This window comes from Amphimedon queenslandica, unplaced genomic scaffold (genome assembly GCF_000090795.2).
Source record: "Amphimedon queenslandica unplaced genomic scaffold, v1.1 AMPQUscaffold_13446, whole genome shotgun sequence".
NCBI lineage: Eukaryota > Metazoa > Porifera > Demospongiae > Haplosclerida > Niphatidae > Amphimedon > Amphimedon queenslandica.
In genome coordinates, this window is record NW_003546318.1 from 270,946 (window position 1) to 297,866 (window position 26,921).

A 26,921-nucleotide genomic window follows, 5' to 3' on the forward strand; every position below is an offset into this window, starting at 1 on the left:
AATTGTTATCTACTAGCAGCGTGATGAACTGAAACATTTGAGCGATTAATTCAGGATAGAAGATTATTTCTAACACAACAATACGAACAATATCCATGACAATAACGCAACTTTTACCACAAGTTCCATCGCAAGCACAACTATCATTGCAGCATTCTGCATTATCTTCATCATCTTTCTGGACCAGTGCCTCTCTTTTACATAATCTCTTAAATACCCTGCAGCCATTATGACGAAGACGAATAAAAGAATCAATAATGGTAAATGGCAGGCCAAACATGCTAAGACCAAAGTCGATAAAGTTCAATGTTTTCCCCAACTGCCTTTCATCACTTTGTAGGCCCTCCGCTAATCCAAGTGAAGATTCGACCAGTGAATATAATAAAAATATGAACCCCAAATATACAATAATTTCACGAATCACTGGATTATATATATTTTCTAAAACAGCTTTTGCAATTGTGATCGCTCCATCCAAACGAGCAGCTTTTAATGTTTCTGAATCTTTGATTTTCCAATCCTTGAAAGCACTGCAAGAGCAACAAGCAGCACAATCAAGACATGTGGGGCAATCACAGCAACACGACGCTTTGCAACATTTATATCTATACGAATCATAAAAGCTATCGCTCGGCAAATAATGCATTGGATCAGATTTATCTTTCTTTTTTGTTAATGAAACTTGTTGGAGGTTATTTGCATTAGATTGATTTGTGGGTGGCATCTCCATTACGACATCCCTCTGCATCATTTTCTCATTATGCGACTGATAATATAAATCTGCATTGGCTTGAGTGAGTGGATAATAACTGGTTTGATTTGCAGGTGGATAAAAACTGGTTTGATTTTCAAGTGGATAATAACTGGTTTGATTTTCAAGTGGATAATAATATAAATCTGCACTGGCTTGAGGCATTTCCGTTATAACCTGTCCCTCTATCATTTCTTCATTGTAAGAATGATAGCATAAATCTGCAGTTGCTTGATTCATGAAGGATGCTTCCATTACGACATCGCTCTTCATCAGTTCTTCGTTGTGTGAATGATGATATAAACCTGCACTTGCTTGATTCATGAGTGATGTTTCCATTATGACCTCTTCCTTTATCATTTCCTCGGCATGTGAATGATCTGCATTGGCTTGATTTGTGAGTGACATTTCTTCAGTTACCACGTGGTCCACATCAACGCTGATCAGTTTCTCATTATCTAAACTTGTGATAGCTTCAATTGTAGGCAGTGTTTCCTCCTTTTTTGCATCAACACTGATCAGTTTCTCAGTATTTGAATCTACTTTGGCTTCATCTTTGAGTGTTGTTTTCTCCTTTATCGCATCAACACTGATCAGTTTCTCATTATTTGAATCTGCTTTAGCTTCATCTGTGAGTGTTGTTTCCTCCTTTATTACATCAACGCTGATCGGTTTCTCATTATTTGAATCTGCTTTAGCTTTATCTATAAGTGTTGTTTCTTCCATTGCTGCATCCACACTTATTTCCTTGTCATTTGAATCATGATGCGAGTCTACATCAACTTCATCTGTGGTGGTAACTGGTGCTTCCTCCTTTTCCTCATTTATTTCATCGATTCTTTTATCCTTTAAGCCCTCATTTGTTCTTTCATTTTCCTCATGGTTTATCTTGTGATCTAAGTCCTCACTTGAATCTGGCCTTTCTTCACTCTCTTCATTTTTGTTTAGCAGCTCTTCTTCAATTCCTTTAACATCAGAAACTTCAAGATCATCATGTTTGAGAACCTCAGACAATGAAACTACTGGTATTTTTACTTCTTCCTCATCAGGCAAAGGCTGCTCTTTATCATCAAGAGATAGATCTTCATCTATTTCAGGTTTCTTTACAGCTACCTTTTTCTTTCGCTTTTTTGTTTTTGGTTTGGCTGCACATTGAACAGTTGCCATGTCCCTTCTGATTCAAAATCCTCAGTAGTAGGCCTACTTCTGAACTAAGGCTAATAATTCAAAACAAGCCCTTATATAATGACATGAGATGATTCTTATGAATTTTCACAGTTTAGTTGCTATATAAAGTATAAAAATAACTTAGAGTACTATCAAAGTAGTGATATAATTTACAGTTTTATTTAACACAATTTTTTAGTTTACTATACCGCAGCTTTAGCATATTTCTAGTGAGAGTGGTACTCCATCATATCATAAATATGTTCATAACAAAGCTAAATCTATCTAGCTATGACCATAGCAGATTGTATGTCGTTTTTAGGCTCAAGAATATTAAACAATAGAGAGAAAGATAGACTAGTGATATAGGAGATATTGCATGAACTTGGGATGTTTTACTAGTTCATTACTTACAATTCACAGAAACCATAAATGCAAACAGGAGCTGTGTGTATTATTAAACAATGCCCTAGTTGCTCATGCTTCTGAACTACATTAACTGATGCAGTGCATGCTTTGCATGCTATGAGCTTATAGTGCTATGTAGGATGAGGTGTCATGAGTAGAATCAGTTATTACAATCAATTTACAAATAAAGCAATGTCAAGCAGCATAAATATGTATTTTGATAAAAGTTCACACAAATCTATCTTCATAGTCTATTAAACCTGTTTTCAAATTGTAAAGTCTTTCATTTCTATCTCTTGCTCATTCTCAGTTACTTCATTTTCCACTGGTAACTTTGCGTCCACTAAAAGATGCCAGGGGCAACTGATCAGTGTAAGAATTAGAACACAAAAGCTTATAATTTCTGACCAACTCTCTTCATCCAGGAGCAGTTTTCCTAGTATTATCTCTTCCAATTCTGGATGGATATATGTTATTAGTAGTAGAAATAGCAATAATCCATTTGCCATATACAATATCATGTAGCTTATAAACAGTCAATGGGATCTTAACACTTTTCCCTTTGCTGGTGAATTTTAATAATATTTTTGTGCAGACCCAAAAAGTGAGTAGTGGTAGAACTTGCATTAATCCGCCAATAAACCCAATGGCAGAAATAGGCGAAACAACTGACAGATAACTTTCTCATTTGCATACTCAGAGCAATTCATAATTCTCTCTGTAAAATTTGTGTCATCGGCTATAAAGCAATTAGCATTGTTTACACAGTCGGTAGAGGTTTCCTCACCAACTAGGAACCTTAAAGACAGTACCACTAGACTTACTATCACTATACCATTGTAGTATAGGAGCATTTGTAGAGCATTGTCATTTTTCTGGTAGTAGATCTATTTCCCATTGATTTTCAAGTGGTCATTCTCATATGTGATACTCTCACTGCCATAAAGATACTGAGAGAAGTTCACTAGAAGGTTGAATGCTTCATCTCTTAGGTAGTAAGCTTTCCCACGGAATTGTGTAATAGGTAGTTTTAGTATTACCCTTGACTTGTTGCTATTATAGCAATGAATGGCCAAATGGTGTAGATTGCAATTGCAATGAAGTAGATAGCATTAAGGTTGTAGTATCTCACATTAGTGTCCATTGCCTTGTCTTCTAATGATGACTGATAGATAGTATCCTGTACCTACTGCTGCTGTCACTGCTACTGTGCTGCTGCACTGTCAGACTGTTAGGATAGGAATAGCAATATCACTACATTACAGCTCATAGGCTGTCACTATGATGACAAATTGTAAAAATGTGATCGGGGGCAGGAGGGCAGCTGTCCAAATTTATAATATCAGGGTAGCAGAGCCCCCCATTTTTAGGCTTTGACCATATGCGAAATTTAAAGTAGATAACTGTTAATATCATAAATTTTTAGACTAACATTGCATCAATCATATTTCATGTTATCGATGTGTGTAGATCTAGTAGTGTGTTATCTGTCATAACAATAAAAAATAAAATGATAACACCACCCAACGCAGCCTTTTTTGCCAATTTTTAAACTCAGAAATAAAATTAAAATCACTAAATCTAACTAAAATGTATGCATTTACAAAAATGAACTAAGAATAGTTTTTGATAACTATGCATGGAAATGTAATATCTAAATAATTATGAGCATAAGAATTATTTATCAGAAATAAGTTTGAAGAGAACTAGAATTCAGTGTTCCGATTCTTCAAATTCATCTATATGATTATGAAAATTGCCAAGCTCAACATCAACATACCCATTTTTCTGTGGAGGTTCATGTTGATAGTTTCCAAGCCAAAACCATGGGTATGCCAAAAATGAAGAAAATGTCATTATTATTGCAGATAATCGTCCCCAAAATGATGCATCATTATTATTTATGTGTTTGACATACCGGTGCCAAGAGTCGTACTTAAAAATAATCAGAAAAAAATACACATAAGGGCCCAAATTTGAAATAAATAAAATTGCAGAAAAAATAAGACAAAATTTTTGAGGTTTGTTTTTGAGGCTGTTCTCAAATATAAATGTATGTACTGCATTGCTAAAACTGAACATTAAAGGAGGTACAAAGGTAATATATCCACCGAGTAATGCTAAAACCTTGGCTGGTTGGTAGCATATATAGCACTCGGCATAAACCTCTTCTTTCATCTCATTGTACAATTCTAATAATGATGAACAATCTATTTCATTTGTCCCATTAAGGAAATTATCACCAGTTATATTGAAAATGAAGCAGTCAACAGTTTGATTATTACATTCATCAGGATCACTTGAAATGTGAACAGAGAATGCAATAAATACAATTGATATTGCAATTAGCACAGCTAAAACATAGTGCAATAGTGATAATAAAACAATTACATTTGCTTTATATAACTTTCCATGAATTTCTAGACAAACTGGATTCACATCATCTCTTCTTTTAATAGCACCTGCTCCAAAAAGGCCTCTAGCTGCAGCAACAGTGATTGCTTTAAATGCCTTAAAGACTTTACCTTCGCTATTATTAGTATGCTGCTGAGAGCAAATACAGCATTTGTTTATGAAAAGAATGATAATGACATAAAAATATGTAAAAAATAAAAGTATCACTGGAGTGATTGGGTCTAATGCTAAAAAAATAGTGTAATAATAGTAACTGTAATTTCCCATTGCTAAAATGAATGATCTGCAAAAACTCACAAAATTTCTTTAAAACCAGAACTTTGGTAGTAACAAGTAGCCAGTAACAAAATACAAAATTCACTAGAAACTGCAACAAGCAGATGACTATAGCTGAGATTTAAGTTGCTATTAAAGACAATAATGATCAGAGCCTGTCACTATATCTTCTTTGTCAAAACAACAAAAGAAGTTCAAATACTCTTGGCAACAGATACTGTGATAGTTGTATACTTGGAAACATGCTACTTTCCCGTGTATTTGAGGAAGCTAGGCATCAAAGTATTTTTGAAGATATTTATTGCTGGATTGCATTATTCATGCTACTGTTTTTATTTTATTGGTATATCTACATGTTATAATATGATAGTTAAACATTGTCAATGTTATGATGGTATGTTAAATCTTGATCTTTATCACTCTCATAATATTCAGCTGAATGCTTAACTCTAATCATAAAAGTACATGTATAATACCACTAATAATAATAAAAATAATAGTATCTTAAGTCAGTTTCATGTTGGGTTTCACGAAGTCGAAGATCAAGTAAAAGTTCTTCAGGTACCTCCATCCTTAGCATATCAGGAGGAACCTAATACAGTACACAGTATGAGAGTGACAAAGTAACAAGCTGAATGGAATGAAGCAACAAGTGAATGACAGATATGCTTCATCTTTTAGGTAGTAAGTAAGCTTTCCCACGGAATTGTGTAATAGGTAGTTTTAGTATTACCCTTGTTGCTGTTATAGCAATGAATGGCCACATGGTGTAGATTGCAATTGAGATGAAGTAGATAATATTAAGGTTGTAGTATCTCACATTAGTGTCCATTCAAATGATGACTGTGCCTACTGATATCACTATGCTTGCTATGTGCACTGTAAGACTGTTAGACACTGTGAATAATCAAAGATGCATGTGGTTAAACAATTTGTTATCATACACTGTTATGGCAATCAGCATTGGCTCTGAGCTAGAAAATGCATAAAAGTTGTATTATTTTATAATCACTCTTAAAAATGTGTAAAAATAGTGATCAATAGAAAGTTTAAATTATTGTTGTTTATTATTGCTGCATATGGCAGAAAAAATAAAAAAAACAGCTAAAATAGCAAGACAAAAGGCAATAATTATTGCAATCGTTCCAATTACAGCAGCAACAATTGCAGCAATTGTAGCAATGACTCCAGTCAATATGACCACCCACACAATAGTAACACCAGTAGCATTAATATTAACTAGCACAGCCATGACACCAGTTGCAAGGTACAGCCAAAACCAATTTCCAAGAGTACCATCGACAGTACAGCATATGAAAAATCCTGCAAACAATAAAAAATAACCAAATATTAGAACAATATGGAGTGGACTAATGTATGGGTGAATGAACTTTCTCCAATTTGGGACTTCTTCTAATTCTTGATAATCTTTCTCAAACTCAGTTTTGTCTCCAATTTCTCTTTCCAGAACCTTTGTCTTATGTCCTTTAGTATGTATTTTCTTGAAAATCATGTCATACGTGACATCTACAGGTAGCGTCATTGTCCAGACATGATGAACGACAAGAAACATAAAAACTCCAATAAGTGGTACCAAAAAAGTAAAGATTATCATGTACCACAACTGACCACTCATTTCTATAGCTTCATAGTTGGTATACTCATAGCGAAACCTCTCACCAATGATAACGATCATTGATATCTGTAGAATCATCAGTCCAAACATGTAGCAGACAAAATATATAATAAACAGGCCACTGTTCCACTTCTCTTCTTTTTTGACTTTACGAATTGAAAAGATAATGCCAATAAGAATAAATCCTTTATGTGCATAGACAAATATCGAATTTTTCAAAAGACCCTGGAGAGTAGTAAACCAGGTCAAAGCAGCAATCATTTTTGAATTGTAATTGTTATCTACTAGCAGCAAAATGAATTGAAACACTTGGATGAGTAAATCGGGATAGAAGATTGTTTCTAATACAATAATTCGAATAACATCCATGACAATAACGCAACTTTTACCGCAAATTCCTTCGCAGCGGGGACACTTATCATCGCATAATTCTGCTTTATCTTCATCACCTTCCTGAACCACTTCCTCTTTTCTATATGCTCTCTTAAATACTCGGCAGCCATGATGACGAAAACGAAGAAAAGAATCAATGGCAGTAAACGCCAGGCCAAACATACTAAAACCAAAACCAATAAAAATCAAAGTTTTTTCCAGTTGCCTTTGGTCACTGTGTATGGTGTTATGTAACTTTATTGAAGATGTGATTAGCGAAACAACAGCGATAATCAACCCAATGTATACAATAACTTCACGAATGACAGGTATAATGTATAATCTTCTTAGAATAACTGCAGCAAGGATTTTCGCTCCAATCAAACGAGCTTTTCGAATTATTCTTGAATCTGGTAATTTTAAGGATTTGGCACAATCATCTAAATCACAGCAATCACAGCAATTGCAACGATCAGAAGAGGGACATTTTATAAGAGCAGCAAAATCAAAACATGATGGGCAATTGCAACTACAAGACTGGCAGCAATCATATCCCTTTGAATCGTAATAGCTTTCATCTGGCAAGTAATAAACTGGATCAGACTTATCTTCCTTTTTAATCGAAACTTGTTCGAAGCCATCTGCATCGATTTCATTTGTGGCTGGTATTTCCACCTTAATCACATCTCCTGTTATCAGTTCCTCATTATTTGGATCTGCATTGAATTCACTTGTGAGTGGGATTTCTTTCTTTATTGTGTCCAAACTTTCTGGTTCCTCATTATTTGAATCTGTATTGGATTCACTTGTGACTGGTATTTCTTCCTTTATTGCATCAATGCTTCCTGGTTCTTCGTTATTTGAATCTGCATTGGTGGGTAATATTTCTTCCTTTTCCTCATTTATTGCATCTAATCTAGTCATTGCCTCATCATTCAAATTTGGGTTTGAATTCTCATCTGTAGTTTCATTTTCCTTGTCTTTGCTAGTTTCAATTTTCTCGTTTGTGCTTGACAATTCCTCTTGAGTTTCGTTCTTGTCAGAAGCTTCAGAACGAATTTTCTTACGAAATTCTTCAATTGGCACTTCTTTCATCTCTTTAGACTGCTCTAGATCATTTTCAGCTACTCCAAGACTCTTCAATTGGACCACAAATGCTTTATCACCACCTTCCATGTCCATTCTATCTCACAGTGTGGTAGTTTTTCAACTGGAGCTTAAGGTTAATAGCGCTATGCCTTTTATATAATGGTATGGGGGACAATTCTCATGAATTGTCATGTAAAAACTATTCCTGTAACTCATAGTAATAGCAATTACAAGAATAGTTTACACAACTGTGACAACTCTTGAGAACCACATCAGACCATTACTCTATTAAATTGTACAGTAGCCTTGTTGTGTGAATTAATAATGATAGTTAAACATTGTCAATGTTATGATGGTATGTTAAATCTTGATCTTTATCACTGTCATAATATTCAGCGGAATGCTCAACTCTATCATAAAAGTACATGTAAAGTTACTAATAATAATAATAATAATAATAAATACCTTGAGTCAGTTTCATGTTGGGTTTCTCGAACATCAAGTGAAGGTTCTTCAGGTACCTCCATACTTAGCATATCAGGAGGAACCTAATACAGTACACAGTATGAGAGTAACAAAATAACAAGCTAACACACACACTGACAAATAAAGTACATTGTATTGTATGTCATTACTTGGTGCATCTGTACACTAGGGGAGTGTGGTAATATTCTTAAATTTTCTAAAACATGTTGCTTGATCTGATCTAAATACTGAGAGAGAAAGAGAGAAAGAGAGAAAGGTGAAAGAACAATGAGCTAAAAGAAAAGTTTTAGTGTATCAATGGTAAAACAGTAAAATCATGAGAGTGTTAGAACTCTTTTACATATAAAAAACTTATCACTGTTGCACCCTTAGTTATACAAAATAGCATATGTAGCTGCTCTCATGATAAACATAATAATACATAATGGACTACACTTCATACATAATAATTGTGCATACACAATACAAATATGCAAATATGGCAAAGGAATTTTGTTGTTGGTCATGCCTACTGAAGGAGATTTCAAGCACAATAAAACTTGAGAGACTCAATACTTTATGTTCATGCAATATATGTTAGTACAGTACTTTTATGTAATGCAGTACTGTACATTAACATAGTACTACTAGTATATATAAATGAGTGTAATATAGAGTTACTCATTCATGCACAATTACTATGTGACAATACTCAGAGGACACCAAAACAGTGACCACACACGATGGAAACTAAACTAAAATATTGTACTTAAGCCCTTCAGGCTCTCTAAACAATCAAAAAGGAAAATTGAATATGAAAAAAATAGTCTAAAAACTATGAGTGAGTGTAGGAAATAACAGCTACAATGCTTGTAAGATATTAGAGCAAATAGGAAACTAACTTGTCTTGTGTTCTGGTTCTCCATTTTAGTACTCACATCAGGATGGAGTGTGAAATCAGGACCAAAATACTCAAAATATTCTATAAAAGACAACAAAAATTTACAAGACTACCCAATCAAATTATACAAGGAAAGCCTATTCAAATACTGCTCATATTACAAGACTACCCAATCAAATTATACAAGGAAAGCCCATTCAAATATTACTTATATCAATTATACAATTCTTCCTATGCTATACCTGTATATGGTAGCTCATTGCTGATATCAGTGTCCAGTAATAATGATGTCTCATACGTCCAGCATCTAGCAACATTACGAATAGTGTACCCACCACCTCCCAGTACTAGTGTGGGTATATTGAATGACTTGACATATTTAACACATTCACTGGAGGAGGAGAGAGAAATGGAAGGAACAAGAGAGATGAGGGAGAGAGAGGAAAAGAATGGTAATGGTAGGAGAAAGAGAAAGAAGGATAAAGAGAATGAAAAGAAAAAGGTAATGGTGTAAGATAAAGGGGTAGTACATTACCCGTGTGCTTTAATGCTTAAATTAAAGCAGCCTAGCCTATCACATCCCAGAGAATCTGCACCACACTATAGCAATAAGAAATAATGAAATAATTATCACAACAATAGATATAGGTATATTTAAAATATATTGTACCTGCAATACAATGCAGGATGGTCTGTAGTGCTCTATGACTGAGTGAATGATTGGCTTGAACAACAATATGTAGCCTAATAAATAATAATTAATAAATCAGGAGTGATTTAATATTTCAAAAATCAGGCCAAACCCCATGTATTATAGTACAGCGTCACGGGCCAAATTTCGCCAAAAAAAAGGAGAGAATTCTTCATTTTAAAAATATTTCCTGATACATATACATGTACTTATGTTGTGTATCAAGTTTGGGCTGATTCCGATCACATTTGGATTTTTTACGAATTTTTAAAGTTGCTCTAAAATTGGGTCAAAGTCCCTATAGTACAGGGTCCTTGGCCAAATTTTGCCAAAAATGAAAAAGTGAGAATTTTTTATTTTTATAATTTTTCCTGATACGTATACATGTACTTATGTTGTGTATCAAGTTTAAGATAATTCTGATCAAATTTGGATTTATTATGAATTTTTAAAGTTGCTCCAAAATCAAGTCAAAGACCCTGTATAGTACAGGGTCTAAATGAGACTCACTTTGATCATCAATCCCATCTTTAAGAGGTACATTTAATGAATAAAACTTTCCCTTTTCAGCTCCAATTTCGTACATATCCCCTTCAAAAAGAGAGAAGAAAAAGGTAGAGCAAGAAATAGAGAGAGAGTAATAAAGTTTAAAGGTTAAGTTTACCAGTTCCGGGAAAAAAGAAGTTTCCATATTTATGAAAGGAGACAGTCATTACTCGATCTGTGAGATAAAATGCCTCCTGTACTCCGTCTCCATGGTGAATATCAATATCAATGTATAACACTCTCGGGTGGTACCTGTAGGTGGGCATTAATTAGAATAAGAGGTAGAAAGATGGTTTTAAAAATGATTATTATGCTTACTTTAATAATTCTAATATTCCAATGACAATATCATTGACATAACAAAATCCTGAAGCCTACAAAATTAATAATAGTAATTAATTAATTAATAATAATAATTAATTAATAATAACAATTAATTAATAATAATAATTAATTAATAATAATAAGTAATAATAATAATAAATAATAATAATTTTACTTCAAATTTCTTGGCATGATGTAGCCCACCGGCCCAGTTAATAGCAATGTCACATGACTAATAGGAGAGATCACATGATTCTCACATGATACCATACAATACCTCATGATTCAACTTGATGGCTCCTTCAATAGAGGCACCAGTATAGACACAACAGAAATCGTATAAACCAGGAAAAACAGGACTGACAAGAAATGGGTGTGGTCAATGATAAGTAATAAAAGTGGGTGGAGTTAATTGTGATAAAGTGGGTGTGGTATTACCAATCGTCTCCAACGTTAAATCTTGATAGACTTGAGGTAAAACCGGAAATATTATGAGGAGTAACCCTAATGGAGGAGAGAGAGAAGAGAGAGAGGAGGAGGGAGAGTTAAAGACTATAGTCTCTTGATTTATGAAACCTTTGTAGAAAATCAATATAATCTTCAGCATGAAACCTGCACAGGTCCAGCTTTGAAGCTTTATATGGTCTATATACCTAAAAAATAATGATAATAATAATAATGGCACGTAATTTAATATTGGACAATAACGTTTTGAAAAACATTCTGCCCATAAATCCAATTACCTAATACATATTCCATAGTGCATATAAATATATAGAGAATCATAATAATAGACAAAATATCTGACCTCCATTTTCTTGTAGAGTCCATAATTAAGAACAAGTGTGTGGGTCAGTGCTAATCTGTGAGGCTTCATTGGATGACCAGCACCTGCAGAATATAACATAACCATCTCCCTTCCCTCTCTTCCTCACCATAATGGAAGCTACCGACATCAGGATCATAAAAATAAGCTATTTTCCTAGAGGAGGACATTTTATCATGCAAAGGGAGTGTTCTAGATCTACTGTGATCAAATTAGAATCAGTATCAAATCAAGGCGTCAACTCAGTCAAGAAGGAGGGTGGAGGGAATAAAATGGCTTTCAGAAAGAGGATAGTAACTGATTTCAAATTGCAAGGACTTCAGCTTACCAACGAGGCCACCACGTTCCTAGTGGAGGTACTAGACCTTTATAAAGACAGTGAGGACCTCACGCAGATAATAGACGACATTATAGAAGCAGTTCAGAAGCAGCCACTAAAGAAATCACTCCTAGATAAAGATGTGATAGAGACAGCAGTAGAAGAATGTAACCAAGAGACAGACTCCGACCCTGATAAAGCGCTAGTTCTAATAAATGCATTCGAGACGCCACCTTTCACTTATAATCCCGACCAGAAAAAATTCCTACCAATTCCTCTTCCTTCCATGAAGCTCTTTGCATCTGCTACACAAAAGACGAAACTTTTTCGAGAGCGATACAACCTAATTTATCAACGGACTGTTCGACATCATCTTTTCAGCCCCCCTGTTGTTGGAGCGGCTGGGTCTAGTAAAGGCCCGAAATTTCGACTGCACACGATCGAATACCTCCTAAGCAGTTCTGGTCTTCCTGATAAGATAATAGTACTAGGTATGTTGATACAGCTACGGGAGAGGAAATTCTATTTGGAAGATTTGACAGGTAAAATTGAATTAGATCTTTCGGCCTGTCTTTTCCACACTGGGCTTTTTGTCGAGAACTCTATCGTACTTGCCGAAGGACTTTTCAAAGATGGAGTTTTTCATTTATCGGCCATTGGGTGCCCACCCATTGAGTCTTCTGCAATCACTCGGAATTATTTTGGAACTGTTAACTTTTTTGGTGGGCCTTCACCAATAGCTGCCAAGGCTTCCGTTAAGCTCCAGGATATGCTGAAAGGAAATCAAGGAGTCATGTTGGTTTTCTTCTCGGATTTATTTCTAGATGATGATAAAGTCCTTGAGAAGCTCCCTCTTCTGTTTTCCGGTTATTCTGATTTTCCACCAGCCGCTTTTATATTTATGGGTAATTTTAGCTCCACCCCTTACGGTGCCGATCGACACAAAAGATTAAAAGATTCGTTCAAGGCACTTGGCGACATTATGCTTAATTATCCAGATCTACTCGAAAAGTCTCAATTTTTCTTTGTCCCTGGACCCCTTGATCCGGGGCCTGGGGATATTCTTCCCCGGCCCCCTATACCATCCTACTTAACATCAGATATTACCAGTAGAATCAGCAATGTCACTTTCTGTTCTAATCCTTGTAGAATACAATTCTGCACTCGGGAGATTGTCGTATTTCGTGAAGACATCTTAACAAAGATGTCTCGTCATTGCGTTCGCTTTCCTACAGAAGGAACGGACATGGCCAACCACTTTACCAAGACCATACTCTCTCAAGGCCACCTCTGTCCCCTCCCCCTCCACTCTCGGCCTATCTACTGGATGTATGACCACGCCCTCAGGCTCTACCCACTACCCGACTTAGTTATGATTGGTGATAAGTGTAATCCTTTCTCAGTGACTTCGGGCGATTGTATGGTTGTCAATACTGGCTCTTTTCCTAAGAATGGCTTCGAGTTTAGAGTGTACATACCTCACTCTAACACAATCGAGGACAGTCAGTTGGTATAACATTACTTATTGATAATAATACTTCATTATTATAACTATCTTCACACTTATTAAAATCACTATTAATACCAAACAAAAATAATAGCAATAAGTTTTAGCTTTTTCAATGTGAACGTGATTTCACTTTTGACATGTTTCTAATACTACAAATAAAACATGGTTAGATAATATTACAATAATACTGAGTTTAACTTACAAGCACTTATTTAGCCAATGTTTGTCAATATCCTTCATAATTAGTTCCACAAGAGCCTCATCACACTCATCACCAGATTCATAATGCACATCAACATTGACTACTGGCTTGCTTTTAGACCTGCTGCTAGAGTAAGTACAGTAGCATTTTTCTTCCTTAACAATAAGGAAACTGTCTACTGTAGAGCTAGTTCTTGAAATGACATTCTATACAACAATACATGCAGACAGGTTTAGATCAGACAGGATCTACTTACAGCTCTTAGGCCATCGTGAATGCTGATGAAGTCGTCTCCGCCGAACCACCTTGGAGGTGGACTTGGTCGTGGCGGTGGACTTGGACTACGTCTATACCGGTCAGATTCCCAGGAGTCAGCCCAAGGATCATATGCAGCCCGAGTTCTATGCTTATGGCCATACATCTCTTCCCAATCTCGCTGATCTGCCTCCATTATGTCACTCTGCAAGCTATACTGGTGTCGGATGAGGTCCTTGACTGAATCTGGCCAGTAAGTGATGCAGATCTCAATTGCTGCATTTTTACTATCTTTCTCTCTACTACTCAAGGCACTCATTTTATTAACGACCTGGGGGCGTAGCCCCAGGTCGTTTCATAAGCCCATAGATATTAGAGTAAATGAAATTACTCTAATTATTCATTTACTCTAATATCTATGATAAGCCTCAGCAACCACCCGCCCACGCTACTTTACGTAGTGGGTGTGGTCACGACAAACAAAATGGCGGCTTAAACTTGGGACAAAGTGAAGAGCTTTCTAACAGCAAGAGAACATAGAGATACTGTCTAAAGACTTCTCTAGAAGCATTAGAAGGTAGAGAGAGCCTCTATAAGTCTTAATAAAATCCAGTTAGTCTTGCAAGGTGGTGAAATCAATTATAGGAATATTTTTTACACTGTTACGCTTGTTTTGCATTTGATACGAAGAATGACGTAGATCTACAGCTAAATCTATTAATAAGCCAGATATATGAATATCATTGAATTAAAATTTTAATTACAGTACAACACTGATGCTCAACTGAAAGTATTTATTGGTCTCTTTAAAAGCAGCTTGGTGTTGATTTTAAAGTGTTTCTAATGCTGAAAATAAACATTGATATTTAGATCTAGGTAGTCTACTACTCAAAGCCTTGTAGATAACTTACAAGCATTTTTTGAGCCAATGACCTCCAATATGATCCATGATTAGTTTCTCAATTTTTACATTGCTATCTTTATCACCAGATAGAAACTTAACACTAACTTCAAGCACTGGCTGACTTACAGATTTATCAGTAGGGAAGTAAGTGAAGCAGTATCCTTTCTGCTTAGCACTAAGACAGCTTTCTGCATCTCACATGGCATTCTACATTAAGATGTTGATATGCAGTAAGCATAGCATAGATACATATCTCTTGCAGCTCTTAGGTCTTAGCTTGACCCCTTATGGTGCTGACCGACACAAAAGACTAAAAAATTCATTTAAGGCACTTGGTGACACAATGCTTAATTATCCTGATCTACTCAAAAAGTCCCAATTTTTTGTCCCCGGACCCCTTGATCCGGGGCCCAGGGATATTCTCCCCGGTTCCCTATACCATCCTACTTAACATCAGATATAGGATGAGCAACGTCACTTTCTGCTCTAATCCTTGTAGGATACAATTCTGCACTCGGGAGATTGTTGTATTTTGTGAAGACATCCTAACAAAAATGTCACGTCATTGCGTTCGCTTTCCTACAGAAGGAACAGACATGGCCAACCACTTCATGAAAACCATCCTCTCTCAAGGCCACCTCTGTCCTCTCCCCCTCCACTCTCGGCCTATCTACTGGATGTGTGACCACGCCCTCAGGCTCTACCCACTACCCGACTTAGTTATGATTGGAGATAAGTGTAATCCTTTCTCAGTGACTTCGGGCGATTGTATGGTTGTCAATACAGGCTCTTTTCCTAAGAATGGCTTCGAGTTTAGAGTATACATACCTCACTCTAACACAATCGAGGACAGCCAGTTGGTATAGGATTTACTGATAACCATTTGATAGATAATTTTAAATAATATTCACGCATTCACACTTCTCCTACACTCACTTATACACTAGTACTTTATTAATATGTTCACAGTTATTATTAAAAACATTATTATTTATGTATAGTATATGATACAGGACTATCAACTGAAACTGAAGACAAAATATTAACAGTTCAATGGATTAATGGTGTTGTTAGTCACTTTCAATTGCTTGATTTCGTTTTCGATGTGTTTCTAATACTACAAATGACAACATTGATAAACTATCAAAGCCTCAATACTAAATGAACTTACTAGCATTTATTGAGCCAATGGTCTCCAATACGGTCTATGATCAGGTTCTCAACTTGCCCATTGGTATCTTCATTGCCAGATTGAAACTTGACACTAACTTCAACGACCGGCTGAATCTCAGACTTATCAGTAGGGAAGTAAGTTAAGCAGTATCCTTCCTGCTTCACACTGAGATAGCTGTCTGCATCTGACATGGCATTCTATATTAATATAGATTTTGATACATGGGCTATAAATTATGTCTTTTTTAAAGCTTACTAAAAGTTTTAAACTACACTTATTAATGTATATATATATATATATAGAACTACTTACAGCTCTTAGGTCATTGTGAATTGCAACAAAGTCAGCTCCACTAAACCACTCTGGAGGTGGTTTGTCACTGTCTTTAAGCTTGCCTGCTGTCATCAGTAAGGACTTCTGCTGGCTGATGAGATCTTTGACAGACTCTGGCCAATAAGTGATGCAGACTATGATGGTGTTTTTACCAATGTCCTTTTGTCCACTCATAGTGTTGAAGAGAATGAAGAGATATGATATTAGCTATAGATTGTAGATTATTCCAATTTGTAACTGATAGATAGGGCTAGCCTTTGGCTCTATTTATAGAGCTTAGATTTACTAGTACTGAAGGATCAATCTGAAAGAATGACATCATAATGCTGACTGCTCCTATTTATAGTAACAATAATGGCTAAGGTGACAGCTAAGCTGTCAACTCAGATTCATAAAAACTACTGAATATCATTGAGTAAGCTGATTTGTGTGCTTTGTTTGCAGTAAAGGGAGTTTCCCTGATTTTCTATAATTGCATTAGTGTCAACAGTGCATCGAAGCAAGACAGCACCAGATCGTAATATGCAACTGATACTGCTACTAACTCGGCTACTAACTATAGTATTAGCATGTACATGTATGGACATATTTACTATTACACACTATATTAAGTATAAAATCACTAGACATTTTCCTTCTGGTGACATGGAACTGTAGTAACTATAGTATAATCCTGTCCTGAGTTATGTAATACACTTAAGGCCTTTTCACACTGGCACAGTTTTTGAGAGTGATGCACATTGATTTGAAACCACTCTAGTGTGAACATGTTTAATTAATGCACATTACGTTTGCCAGTGTGAAAAGGCCTTAAAAGTCAAGAGTAAAGAGGATTAAGATCAATCATCACATAATAATAATAATAATACATGTACAATGTCAGTCTAGTCTTTTCCTCTCTCTCTCTCTCTCTTTAGTTAACAGCTGCCCTACCCTTGTAGCTAATGCCAAATCTTCTCTTGTTTCTACGAAAACAAAAACACGCCCACAATGCAAAAGAGAGCAAACTCATCACTAGAACTAGGACCCCCATCACAAAGAGGCACCAGCAGATGAAGAACGACTTGTCTCTCTCTCCTTCTTCGTAGCTTCCAAACGTGACATCCAAATGATTAATCTTAGATCCCATGCTATAATTCGGTTGGACGTAGGCTAGAACAGTGACTTCGTCACCAGTACTAGCATGGTTACCATCTCTCGTAGAATTAGCAACCAAACTCATGGAGCAGTTGTGCTCACGAGCGACGATACAATAAGAATAATCGTACAAGTAATCCTTATAATTTATATACTTCTCGGTCTCCGACGTATAATAGCTATACTTGGTACCCTCGGCTGGGAGGAGCATGATGAAGAAGTAGAAATCAGATGAGGGGGCGGTGAAAGAGACATTAGTACACTCTGATTGTCCACGCCCACCGACTTTCAATAAAGCACTGTAGACGGCCGTATCTGATACAGAATACTTAACATAGTCAGCGTATTGAGACTCGTTATTAAAGACATACAGGACGGCATCGGGCGAGCGAGAGACGTTACCAAGACAAGCTCGTATGGAGAGGGACGACCCCTTAATCATGTAGACATAACGATAGTTAATAACAGGGTATCCATCTATGATAGTCGTGGAATTGAACGAGTCGTTTTGGGTTCTTTGATGATAGGAGAGAATGGATGAAGGTACTATAAGAATATAACATGTATGAAAGTCGTCTCCTCTTTTGACGACTTCACTGACTAAGAGCTGAGAGGAGACAGAAGAAGGATAAGTCCCGACTATCGTGGTCACATCTTCAGCTACCAATATCCTTGATGTGGCATTAGGAGGAGGGATAGGAGCAGAAAGATAATCAGGTAAGTAGACAGTAAGGGATAACACTATTAGTGCTATACCGACTAGTAAACAGAGGATAATTGCAATACAGTGTCGGGTGGATATCTTATCTGTACTGGTCTTCCAATTATCTTCTTCTTCGATAACTGAGAAAAATAAAACATTATTAATAAAAATGTTTATTTTAGTCAAAGAATAATCTACTGGGTATTGTGTGATAATACAAAAAGAGGGAGTGGATTGGATGATAAGTTATGTTAACAAGATGAGAAAACAGTAAAACAATCCTTGTCGTGAGGTGTTTGAAACTCTATATCCCTTTTAGCAGAGGCTCCTATGTCACATGATAAACACATGCCCTGGAGTCTTTTATTAATGCATTCTATGAATCACATGTAATTCACATGCTATACATGTATTCATGTAGTATGGGAAGCCAGACCTTTTGACTGATTGTGGTCAAGTAGTAGATCAACAATAACTTCCTTCCCACACAAGTGTACAATAAAATTAAATAAAAATACTACTACAGAACACAATAACAATTCTCTTGCAGGGAAAACTAATTCACGCTTTGCTTCAACAATTTAACACCTTCTGCTAAGGGAGCCCCGCCCGATAAGAGAGACAGAATAATTTATCTTGTTGGGAGTAATTCCGTTAAAATATCTATAGCTAAACTTTACTATTGCAATGTTTATGTATAAATAAAAAAGACGTTTGCTTGTTTGTTTGTTTACACTATGATTTATGTATATATAAGCAACTCTTGATATAAGTAACACAGGACAATAATTTTAAATCAAATTCCAGAACTCTCTCTATTAATACTTACCACAAGCGTCACTTGCACATGTCTCCAAGGCGCCAGTCGTAAGCTGCTCAAAAGCAGTAGCTACCTGAGGTCCGTCTATGGAGTGAAGCTGAATGGTGAGCCAGTCCCTGAAGCCCACGTTTCTTTTCGAGACCGCCACCCAGTATTGAAGGAGTGCTGTCCTGTCTTTTGTGGTCATCAAACTCTCCTCGTAGCATCTGAGCCCATCATTAATGCCTTGGACCTGATCAACAGTTAGACCATCCACTGTTGCTTGGAGAAGCTTTTTGGCCTCACTTGTGGCCTTCTCCATGATGGGAGAATTAAACACTTTATGAGATTGACACCTATCAGTAACAATATTCATTGATGAAAATCCCGCCTTTTCAATTGATATTATGCAACACGTGAAAGCACGTGGGCAGAAAATTATCAAACAAAAATGGATAAACAATAATAATGAATAAGCAATCGTATTGTTACTGTTCCGCCGCTTGGATGCTTCCATGCGAACGAGTGATGTGAAGCTTGCAGTGATTTGCAGTCTTGTATCTGTTCCCACAAATGTAGCATTGGTAATTCTTGATCTCGGTGTGATTGTAACGCAAATGACAATCAAGCAGAGTCTGATATGCAAACATTCGATCACAGAAGCAACACTTTAAATGTCTCTCATTATGTATCTGCATGTGCTGCCTCAGTTCTCCCTTCTGGGCAAACCTTTTATCACAGTGAGGGCATTTCTCTGGTTTTTCCTCAGAGTGCATTCTTTGTTGATGGTTTCTGAGACCAACCCGAGATGTGTAGAGTTTATTGCAAATGTTACATTGGAATTTCTCTGGTTTCCTGCATGGACTCTCTCTGTGGTCTCGAATGTGAACATGGTACTGGAATAAGCTGGGAAACTTTCTCTCGCATCTCCGACAACTAAAATAAGGAGTAGAGGAACAAGTCTTGCGATGCAATTCAAAAACGTCAAAAGAGATAAAACTAGTCGAGCAGCCTTTGCATACAAATGACTCAGCACTATCTATTAATGGACTAAACATGAAAGAAAGGACATACAAGGTTTTTGATTCACCTCCAGTGTTAATCTCTTGCAAGTATTGATCACCATACCACACTAGTAGTTCACTGCTTGGATGAATTGGTTTTATTGTCATATAATAAATGTTCCTTCGATGCTGGAATGCAACAAGATTCTGTTCCTCCTTGTTTCGTGCAAATCTTACACATTTCAACCAACTAGAGTTGTCAGCTTCGTGTGCGTCAACATAATATGTAGACTCACCACAGTTAACCTAGAGCAGTAACGGTAATGGTAATAGACCACATGTATATTCAAGAGTGTAAAATATACAGTACTGCTATAATGATTGCTACTATTGCTACTTGCTATACCTCCCACATGGCATTAAAATTGTTAGTTTCTTCCATTAGATCTTCTTCTGCTATCTTTAGTCCTTTATACGGCCCATATCTTACTCCGCTCTCTATGCGAGCTATTGCAAAAACCCCTTGCTTGCCGCAAGAATTAATAATCGTCATTTCAGGTGGAAGCCCACAGGGACCCTGCACCACTGAGTTCTGATTCATGGAAGGAGCTCTGTGGATGGCTAGAACAGCCTGGCTTTGTATGCTGGACTGAAGGAGAGGTAGCTGAGCAGGATCACAAAGCTATGACACATAATCACATTAAAGTGCAAACTAATTCTATACAAGTATACCTGAATGGTAGGCATTACCAACTGAGGAACTGTTACTAACTGAGGGGCTGTTACTAACTGAGGGGCTGTTACTAACTGAGGGACTGTTGCTGATTGAGGGGCTCTTGCCTGCTGCTCTTGCAGTTGAGGAGGTGACTCTGAAGTAGAAGAATCATTCTCTCTCATTGCAGTCTTTGGCTTTCTGCCACCTTCTGCATGTGTACAAAAATAGCAAGGGTATATTGTAACAAGATTAGATTACATACTTTTATAGTACAGGAAACATTATTATTTAATGACATGAGAGATACTTTAAAATATGCAATCAATGAGGTGCAAATTAATTATGTGTGGGTTAACATTAAAATTATGACTTGTAAATTGTAACAATAGATTAGCCAATAGAGCCTTCATTTCTTAGACAAAAACAAGCTAAATGACTTAATTATACACCATTTTATTATTGTTTTTTATTAGTATACATTTAGGTGACACAAAAACAGACACACCTATCATTACTCATTATAAAAAACTACTCTACAGCACTAAATCATGAGCTCTTTTCTCACTTTTTGTGGTTTTCCTCTTCTTCTTAGGTTTATAATAACCCGTAGTATAGTCTGAGTCATCATTATTGTCGTCACTGGGGTCGCTACTGCTGCCGCTGTAGCAGTAAAACATGATTCTCCTTCTCACCTCTTATTATTATTGTAAACGAACCACACCTACTGTGGCTAGAATGCAGTGTATTTTGTAAATTTGGATTTCAAAATTCAAAGAAACGATAGTATAAATAACTTATACTATTGCTGCATTTAAATACTATATTATGCCTCAAGAAAGAAGCAGCTTGTAGCTTTAAAAATTATTATTATTTTAATAAATAAAAGAATTAAAAATTGAATCTCATAGTTCATAATAAAACGTGTACACGTACTATTGCATCCTATAATTTAAACATGTAAATCCTGTCAGCTTTCGTATCACTGACCCATAGCTCCGCCCCACTAGCCGAGACCTTCATGTCCTCACAGCCTTCAAAACCTCCGATGTCGTGAATGTGGAAACCTTTCTCGTTAAAAACCCTAACCCCGCCCTCCCTATCAGCGACCATCATATTATCATTAGAATCAACAAAGAGCCCGCTAGGATAAGAGAGGTGGGTTGGGTATTTGTGTAATAAGCGACCGGTTTTTGATAGAACATAAATACTCTTATCCTTCTCATTAGTGAATCGTATATGACCGTCCGAGTCAAATACTATCTTATGTGGGTGAGTCCCGATATTGCTAAGGTTTTTCAATGAAGAACCGTCCCTTGATATAACGTGTATAGACTCTCTTGATTCACTAATGTATATAAGTCCATCATTGTCAATACTAATGCATTGGAGTGAAGTGGAATTGGAACCACCCATAGTCCTGTATATGATACCAGTGTATTGACCATCGTTCATGGCATATGCATGTATATTACTCTCTTCGTCAACTGCATAAAGGGTATTATCATAAGCTGCTATGCCACGGAGTTCTCTCTTGTTTGGTAGTGGTCCTAAGTGGCCTAATGGCTCCCCATTTGAGTCAAATCGATGAATTGCATTGTCGTGACGACTCAAGACAAAAACATGGCCGTCAGAAGTGACGTGAATGGAAGTTGGTCTTTGCACGTTTGTTATAACTTTATTGCTATTAGTGGTTGATTTTATGGAGCTGTAAGTACTAGTAGATGTAGAGTGTGGGCTTATGTTGACCGGTAAGTGAGATTTGGAGAAGGTCGTGTTAACGAATGGGAGAATGTATGAGTCTAGCCATTCGTATGTGAGTAATGTGTGACCGTTTGGAGAGCTAAGGAAATGAAGACGCCCTGAACCATTGAGGTATTGTAATCCTAATAGATCCTATAAAAAGAATAATAGTAATAATAATAAGTATTGATAGGTACATTATACATGTACATGTATTGATAATAGGTTATAGTCATTGATCTTTTACTTTAGTGAAGATTCTGCTTTCAAATAATGAGTAGGTTTCTACAGCTTGACCAGGTTTATAGAATCCAAACCACTATAAAATATAAAAAAATCAAAGGTATAAAGTGGATTATAGCAAGGTTTTTCTAAGTACTGGACAAATAACGTTTGAGCTGATTTCAACAAAAAATTGTGAAGTTATGCACATTTAAAAATTGGCCAATTTTTGAAAATAGCCCATGGTTTTTTCTAAAAAATGGCTCCAAAATCACTCCAATTTTTATTACATTTTCTGATATATATTGATGTACTTATGTTATGTAGAAAGTTTGAGTGAGGTGAATAATTCATTACTTGTGTCTCTCTTGGCTGGACCATCATGTCAGTCTCAAACTTTATCAATAGAAAGTTACTGATACTGGAAAGCCTCTCCTTATATGCTGGATTAAAGACCTACAAAAATATAAAAAAAGATAACAAAAAATAAAAACTTAATGACAGAGGAATCAAAACAACTAAAACTGGGTATAATAAAACCCAAAATATTCTAAAAGTGTAATAATATAAATTTAAAATCTACTTTATTAGTAAAGTACAATCCCATACCACTTCTTGATTGATATCAGAGAGAAAGAGTGAATCCAATTGATAGCTTTCTTCATCATGAGGATCATGCCAATATGAAGCTTGGACTATACTAAAAAGAAAATCCATACTTTATTATTTCATTTATTGTACTTATATTGTACTTATTTAGCATAATTCATGTACGTGCATACCGTATAGAAGGAAATTTTGGAGGTAGTTAAATTTAGTGAATTTGGCGCTTTGATAGCCATTCGCAAAATAAAAATCCACCATTTTGAGCCATTATGCGCATGCTCAATGGCACGTGGCCACAAACTTGCCAAATTAAAATTCGCCAATCACCAAAATTTAGCAATTTACCAAATTTAACTCCCTCCAAAATTTCCCGCTATACTGTATGTACTGTACATTGTCCTTATATTATCCACTCTCACTTGTCTTGAAATATGGTGAGGTACACTCCAATGCTTAGGAACTGTCTGAATAAATCACAGAACCAGCTGGTCTCTCCTAGACAGAATGGGAACCCATACACTCCCTGATGCTGGCCTGCTACTGATATTAGATTGTATACTTTGATACGCCCACACCTCTGGATCAGTGCCCTCCTTTAAAAATTAAAAAAATTATAAAATTCAATTTTTAATAATAATAATACTGGTACATAATCAACAGAATCATTGGAATAACAAACAGAAAAGCTCTAAATTTTTTAAAGATTTGGCAAAGGAAGAATTGGCATATCACTATAATTTTTAGTGAATACATAGCTAATACATCCAATACATCCCTGGGGCCCTAATAGAAGCAGTGAAGCTTATCTGTCAGTTTGGGTAGAAGACCTTCTATCAAGAGGTGGTTGCATAGTTAACACTTCATTGTTCAAACATCTACATGTAGCTAATTGTAGCTGCAGCTAATAGAAGCATATTTTAATTTCCAATATGACAGTGAAAATGATAGTTACATTGCTATGGCTTCATGTACATGTACACAGTACCCGCCATAAAGTAACTTACAGGAATTGTGATCCCTGAGAGAAACCCATTGCATTAAAACCATTAGCTAACATCTCATCTGATGATAGTAAATCACAAGCTAGTTCAACCTGTTTATTAGAATTGAGAAAGAAACTGTTGTATGAATCCTAGAGAGAGAGAGAGAAGGGTGAAGAGGAGAAGAGAGATGTATACAAACATAAAGCTTTAATTGGTTTATGGCTCATTAACTTCTTGTGCAGTCTGTCCAAACGATATTATCTTCACATACAGTCCTGGTAGCATCCTCTCTATGACTCCTTTATAACCAGCAGCACCAAAAACATAGCAACAACTATCACCTACCCGGGATAAATAAACAACCCTGAGACTCTTAAATAAAACCGTTTAAGTCTTTACCCATTCCAGGCCATATTACAAGGGGTACCAGATCCTCTTCCTCTTCTTCTAGGCTCTCCTTAGACTGTCCCTCCACTCCATTAGTCCACGGGAGGAACAGTAGTAAGGAGAGAGAAGAGAGAAGCGAGAGCAAGGAATACATTATTTCATTTATTTGCAATGGAGATGGGTGGAGTTTGCAAGCATGGGTGGGGCTACCATGATAGCTGCGCTGCATGATATGCATGATGATAATGGTTGAGCCACTGCAAACATGATTAAATAAAAATGTTGTATATAGCTACCCATAACACAAATTATTACTAAGTGAGCGGTGTTTCATAAATGTCTCTAAAAATCTCCATATTTTAACCAGATCCAACTGTAGAGAGCAAATAGAGCATATAAAAAAGGATATGCAAGTGGAGAAAACAACATTGAGTTATTGATTGTATCAATGTTTTTGTTGGAATCATACTGTATAGTTGGAAATATTCACCAGAAATCAATTTTGCTGCAAGTTCATGATCAAATTGTGCAAAATTCTACAAAGCATTATTATAGTAAATTATAGTTTTATGATATTCATAGTAGAGTAACTGTGGTCTGACTGTGATGCATGATCCACCCCTATATTGCTGATAAAAGCAATTCAATTCAGGGCTGTTATGGCTGAAGGAGGTAGACCAATATATGAACTGTGTCAATCCTTTACCTCTTTATTGTAGGTGAAAGTGCAATAGATGTGTTTGGAAAAGTACTCACAAAGCTTTCAAAAATACTTGGGAGGGAGCCACCTTTTACCATTGTCACTGCAGAGCTTAATGCTAAGGGTTTGATTGCAGATGGTCAGCTTAGTGCTGTAAAAAGACAAGGCTTAACAAATGATCAAAGAGGGAATGAAGTGGCTGAGAAGCTAAAAGAAAAGATAGGAGACAGTGACAACCCTAATGAATGTGTACTCAAAATATGTGACGTCTTTGAATCTGACACTGTAGACTATCCTACATTAAAGGGCTATGGAGCAAAAATGAGGAAGAGCATTTCAAGTAAGGCACATTAAATTTAAATGTACACGTAGGCATGTACAGCCTGCTACATGCATACCATGAAATATTATTAAAAACATGTAGCGGAAATCGACTCAAATTTTGAGTTTTTTATTAATATTGAAATCACAATACACAAAATATAAATCTAAATTCACTTTTGCTATGCATATGCATTATATAGACTCCAAAAATGGAAAAAGCATTATCTACTAAAGTAAAATGATATCCTATAAAGTTTATCATTGTCACTCCCTCAGTAGATACAGGCAACCCATCACTGATAATCCTGTAACAGCAATAACCAATTATAAAACTATAAAATGTAAATGAATATTATATCATTTATATTTACTCATTTAGCTGCTGTTTTTACTAATTAATTTTATTTTTTTAGATCAAAGCAGACAAACATCTGGAGTCAATAAAAGTATGTACAATTTACTTTCTATACTAAATTAAAACATATACATATTACAATCATGGATTATTATTATACATGCAATTTTTTAATAGCAAAAAAATGTCCCCCAAAAAAATTTGCTGTTGATGATGAAACTGACGGGCCACAAGGTAACCAACAACTAATACATTATACTATGCGTACAAACAAGAGTGAAGAATACAAAATAGTTATTGTGATTCAACATATAGTGTCCCATACATAAGTGTAGGAATGATTCGAAAGTTGGGGGGCTCAACATTAAAAAGTATGTGAACATTGGAGGGATAAGCCCCTCTTGCTGAAAAGTTGGTGGGGGGGCTTCATCCCCCCTAGCCCTCCTTTCCTACCCCTATGCCATGATTCATTGTAATATTAAGCTTAATTCTTGCAAAACAAGAATATATATTCACAATTTTGCACTACTTAAATTGATACACAAGATACTATAGCTAACCAATAAATTAATACCCTCATATACATAATAAGATACAATTTTCACTTAGGCCCACCATACTGGCCATATGACAAATGCATTGAACAATACTTTTAAAATGCACTTTACATCTATATAGGCTG

General features: G+C 36.0%; 7 protein-coding genes across 11 annotated transcripts in view; 2 read left to right on the forward strand and 5 right to left on the reverse strand.

The window, feature by feature from the left end:
- Positions 1-8,365: 8,365 nt before the first annotated feature.
- Positions 8,366-12,067, reverse strand: LOC100631864 (histone deacetylase 3-like). The gene is made up of 16 exons (XM_019995390.1): positions 11,977-12,067; positions 11,850-11,932; positions 11,618-11,694; positions 11,480-11,545; positions 11,319-11,400; positions 11,217-11,273; positions 11,036-11,091; positions 10,836-10,969; positions 10,682-10,762; positions 10,151-10,224; positions 10,016-10,080; positions 9,723-9,871; positions 9,482-9,561; positions 8,750-8,827; positions 8,580-8,662; positions 8,366-8,524 (listed from the first exon to the last, which is right to left on the reverse strand). The coding sequence occupies exons 1-16, from the start codon at positions 12,035-12,037 to the stop codon at positions 8,446-8,448; spliced, it is 1,305 nt and encodes a 434-aa protein (XP_019850949.1). The 5' UTR covers positions 12,038-12,067; the 3' UTR covers positions 8,366-8,445.
- Positions 12,068-12,129: 62 nt separating this feature from the next.
- Positions 12,130-13,714, forward strand: LOC100631990 (DNA polymerase epsilon subunit 2-like). Its single transcript, XM_003385867.3, has one exon. It carries the CDS (start codon positions 12,140-12,142, stop codon positions 13,700-13,702), a length of 1,563 nt encoding a protein of 520 aa, XP_003385915.1. The 5' UTR covers positions 12,130-12,139; the 3' UTR covers positions 13,703-13,714.
- A 10-nt stretch (positions 13,715-13,724) lies between these two features.
- Positions 13,725-14,518, reverse strand: LOC109581339 (uncharacterized). Its single transcript, XM_019995391.1, has 3 exons — positions 14,155-14,518; positions 13,899-14,104; positions 13,725-13,845 (listed from the first exon to the last, which is right to left on the reverse strand). The coding sequence occupies exons 1-3, from the start codon at positions 14,470-14,472 to the stop codon at positions 13,806-13,808; spliced, it is 564 nt and encodes a 187-aa protein (XP_019850950.1). The 5' UTR covers positions 14,473-14,518; the 3' UTR covers positions 13,725-13,805.
- Positions 14,519-14,944: 426 nt separating this feature from the next.
- On the reverse strand, positions 14,945-17,260 carry LOC109581340 (uncharacterized). Of its 2 annotated transcripts, none has more exons than XM_019995392.1 (3): positions 16,544-17,260; positions 16,229-16,428; positions 14,945-14,999 (listed from the first exon to the last, which is right to left on the reverse strand). In XM_019995392.1, the coding sequence occupies exons 1-3, from the start codon at positions 16,736-16,738 to the stop codon at positions 14,960-14,962; spliced, it is 435 nt and encodes a 144-aa protein (XP_019850951.1). In that variant the 5' UTR covers positions 16,739-17,260; the 3' UTR covers positions 14,945-14,959. The 2 variants fall into 2 exon arrangements, with proteins under 2 accessions (XP_019850951.1, XP_019850952.1); XM_019995393.1 differs by lacking the exon at positions 14,945-14,999 and adding an exon at positions 15,803-16,174 and having other exon boundaries at positions 16,544-17,255.
- Positions 17,261-17,377: 117 nt separating this feature from the next.
- Positions 17,378-21,655, reverse strand: LOC105312435 (PR domain zinc finger protein 5-like). 2 transcript variants are annotated; one of them, XM_019995389.1, is made up of 6 exons: positions 21,488-21,655; positions 20,940-21,130; positions 20,614-20,889; positions 20,294-20,513; positions 19,234-20,242; positions 17,378-18,544 (listed from the first exon to the last, which is right to left on the reverse strand). In XM_019995389.1, the coding sequence occupies exons 1-5, from the start codon at positions 21,597-21,599 to the stop codon at positions 19,692-19,694; spliced, it is 1,350 nt and encodes a 449-aa protein (XP_019850948.1). In that variant the 5' UTR covers positions 21,600-21,655; the 3' UTR covers positions 17,378-18,544; positions 19,234-19,691. The 2 variants fall into 2 exon arrangements, with proteins under 2 accessions (XP_019850948.1, XP_019850947.1); XM_019995388.1 differs by lacking the exons at positions 20,294-20,513; positions 20,614-20,889; positions 20,940-21,130; positions 21,488-21,655 and having other exon boundaries at positions 19,234-19,691.
- Positions 21,656-21,771: 116 nt separating this feature from the next.
- On the reverse strand, positions 21,772-25,106 carry LOC109581342 (uncharacterized). The gene is made up of 8 exons (XM_019995394.1): positions 24,873-25,106; positions 24,705-24,814; positions 24,495-24,622; positions 23,910-24,083; positions 23,494-23,584; positions 23,242-23,340; positions 22,910-22,981; positions 21,772-22,815 (listed from the first exon to the last, which is right to left on the reverse strand). The coding sequence occupies exons 1-8, from the start codon at positions 25,096-25,098 to the stop codon at positions 21,865-21,867; spliced, it is 1,851 nt and encodes a 616-aa protein (XP_019850953.1). The 5' UTR covers positions 25,099-25,106; the 3' UTR covers positions 21,772-21,864.
- Positions 25,107-25,463: 357 nt separating this feature from the next.
- LOC109581343 (uncharacterized) overlaps positions 25,464-26,921 on the forward strand; it is a 4,015-nt gene continuing 2,557 nt past the window's right edge. For 2 of the 3 annotated variants that reach the window (XM_019995396.1, XM_019995395.1), the window contains exons 1-4: positions 25,464-25,532; positions 25,580-25,900; positions 26,298-26,330; positions 26,417-26,473. In XM_019995396.1, coding sequence (XP_019850955.1) covers positions 25,520-25,532; positions 25,580-25,900; positions 26,298-26,330; positions 26,417-26,473 — 424 coding nt within the window. In that variant the 5' untranslated portion in view covers positions 25,464-25,519. The remainder of the gene's footprint in view (positions 25,533-25,579; positions 25,901-26,297; positions 26,331-26,416; positions 26,474-26,921) is intronic. The other variant, XM_019995398.1, reaches the window with a different exon arrangement.

What these genes read in the sequence shown, in the direction of transcription:
- LOC100631864 (XM_019995390.1), bottom strand. Translation starts at nt 12,037, where the DNA reads ATGTCCTCCTCTAGGAAAATAGCTTATTTTTATGATCCTGATGTCGGT. An exon ending in AGAACCAGAACACAAGACAA is followed by an intron (nt 8,828 to 9,481) that starts GTTAGTTTCCTA and finishes TTTCTCTCTCAG; the next exon opens with TATTTAGATCAGATCAAGCA. An exon ending in CTAGTGTACAGATGCACCAA is followed by an intron (nt 8,663 to 8,749) that starts GTAATGACATAC and finishes GTACTGTATTAG; the next exon opens with GTTCCTCCTGATATGCTAAG.
- LOC100631990 (XM_003385867.3), top strand. Translation starts at nt 12,140, where the DNA reads ATGGCTTTCAGAAAGAGGATAGTAACTGATTTCAAATTGCAAGGACTT.
- LOC109581339 (XM_019995391.1), bottom strand. Translation starts at nt 14,472, where the DNA reads ATGAGTGCCTTGAGTAGTAGAGAGAAAGATAGTAAAAATGCAGCAATT. An exon ending in TTCACGATGGCCTAAGAGCT is followed by an intron (nt 14,105 to 14,154) that starts GTAAGTAGATCC and finishes ATTGTTGTATAG; the next exon opens with AATGTCATTTCAAGAACTAG. An exon ending in CATTGGCTAAATAAGTGCTT is followed by an intron (nt 13,846 to 13,898) that starts GTAAGTTAAACT and finishes TTTTATTTGTAG; the next exon opens with TATTAGAAACATGTCAAAAG.
- LOC109581340 (XM_019995392.1), bottom strand. Translation starts at nt 16,738, where the DNA reads ATGAGTGGACAAAAGGACATTGGTAAAAACACCATCATAGTCTGCATC. An exon ending in TTCACAATGACCTAAGAGCT is followed by an intron (nt 16,429 to 16,543) that starts GTAAGTAGTTCT and finishes ATATTAATATAG; the next exon opens with AATGCCATGTCAGATGCAGA. An exon ending in CATTGGCTCAATAAATGCTA is followed by an intron (nt 15,000 to 16,228) that starts GTAAGTTCATTT and finishes GTTTATTTTCAG; the next exon opens with CATTAGAAACACTTTAAAAT.
- LOC105312435 (XM_019995388.1), bottom strand. Translation starts at nt 19,579, where the DNA reads ATGAATATTGTTACTGATAGGTGTCAATCTCATAAAGTGTTTAATTCT. An exon ending in ATGTGCAAGTGACGCTTGTG is followed by an intron (nt 18,545 to 19,233) that starts GTAAGTATTAAT and finishes TATTTTTCTCAG; the next exon opens with TTATCGAAGAAGAAGATAAT.
- LOC109581342 (XM_019995394.1), bottom strand. Translation starts at nt 25,098, where the DNA reads ATGCATATCATGCAGCGCAGCTATCATGGTAGCCCCACCCATGCTTGC. An exon ending in TCTCAGGGATCACAATTCCT is followed by an intron (nt 24,084 to 24,494) that starts GTAAGTTACTTT and finishes TAATTTTTAAAG; the next exon opens with GAGGGCACTGATCCAGAGGT. An exon ending in CTCACCATATTTCAAGACAA is followed by an intron (nt 23,585 to 23,909) that starts GTGAGAGTGGAT and finishes TTTTCTTTTTAG; the next exon opens with TATAGTCCAAGCTTCATATT.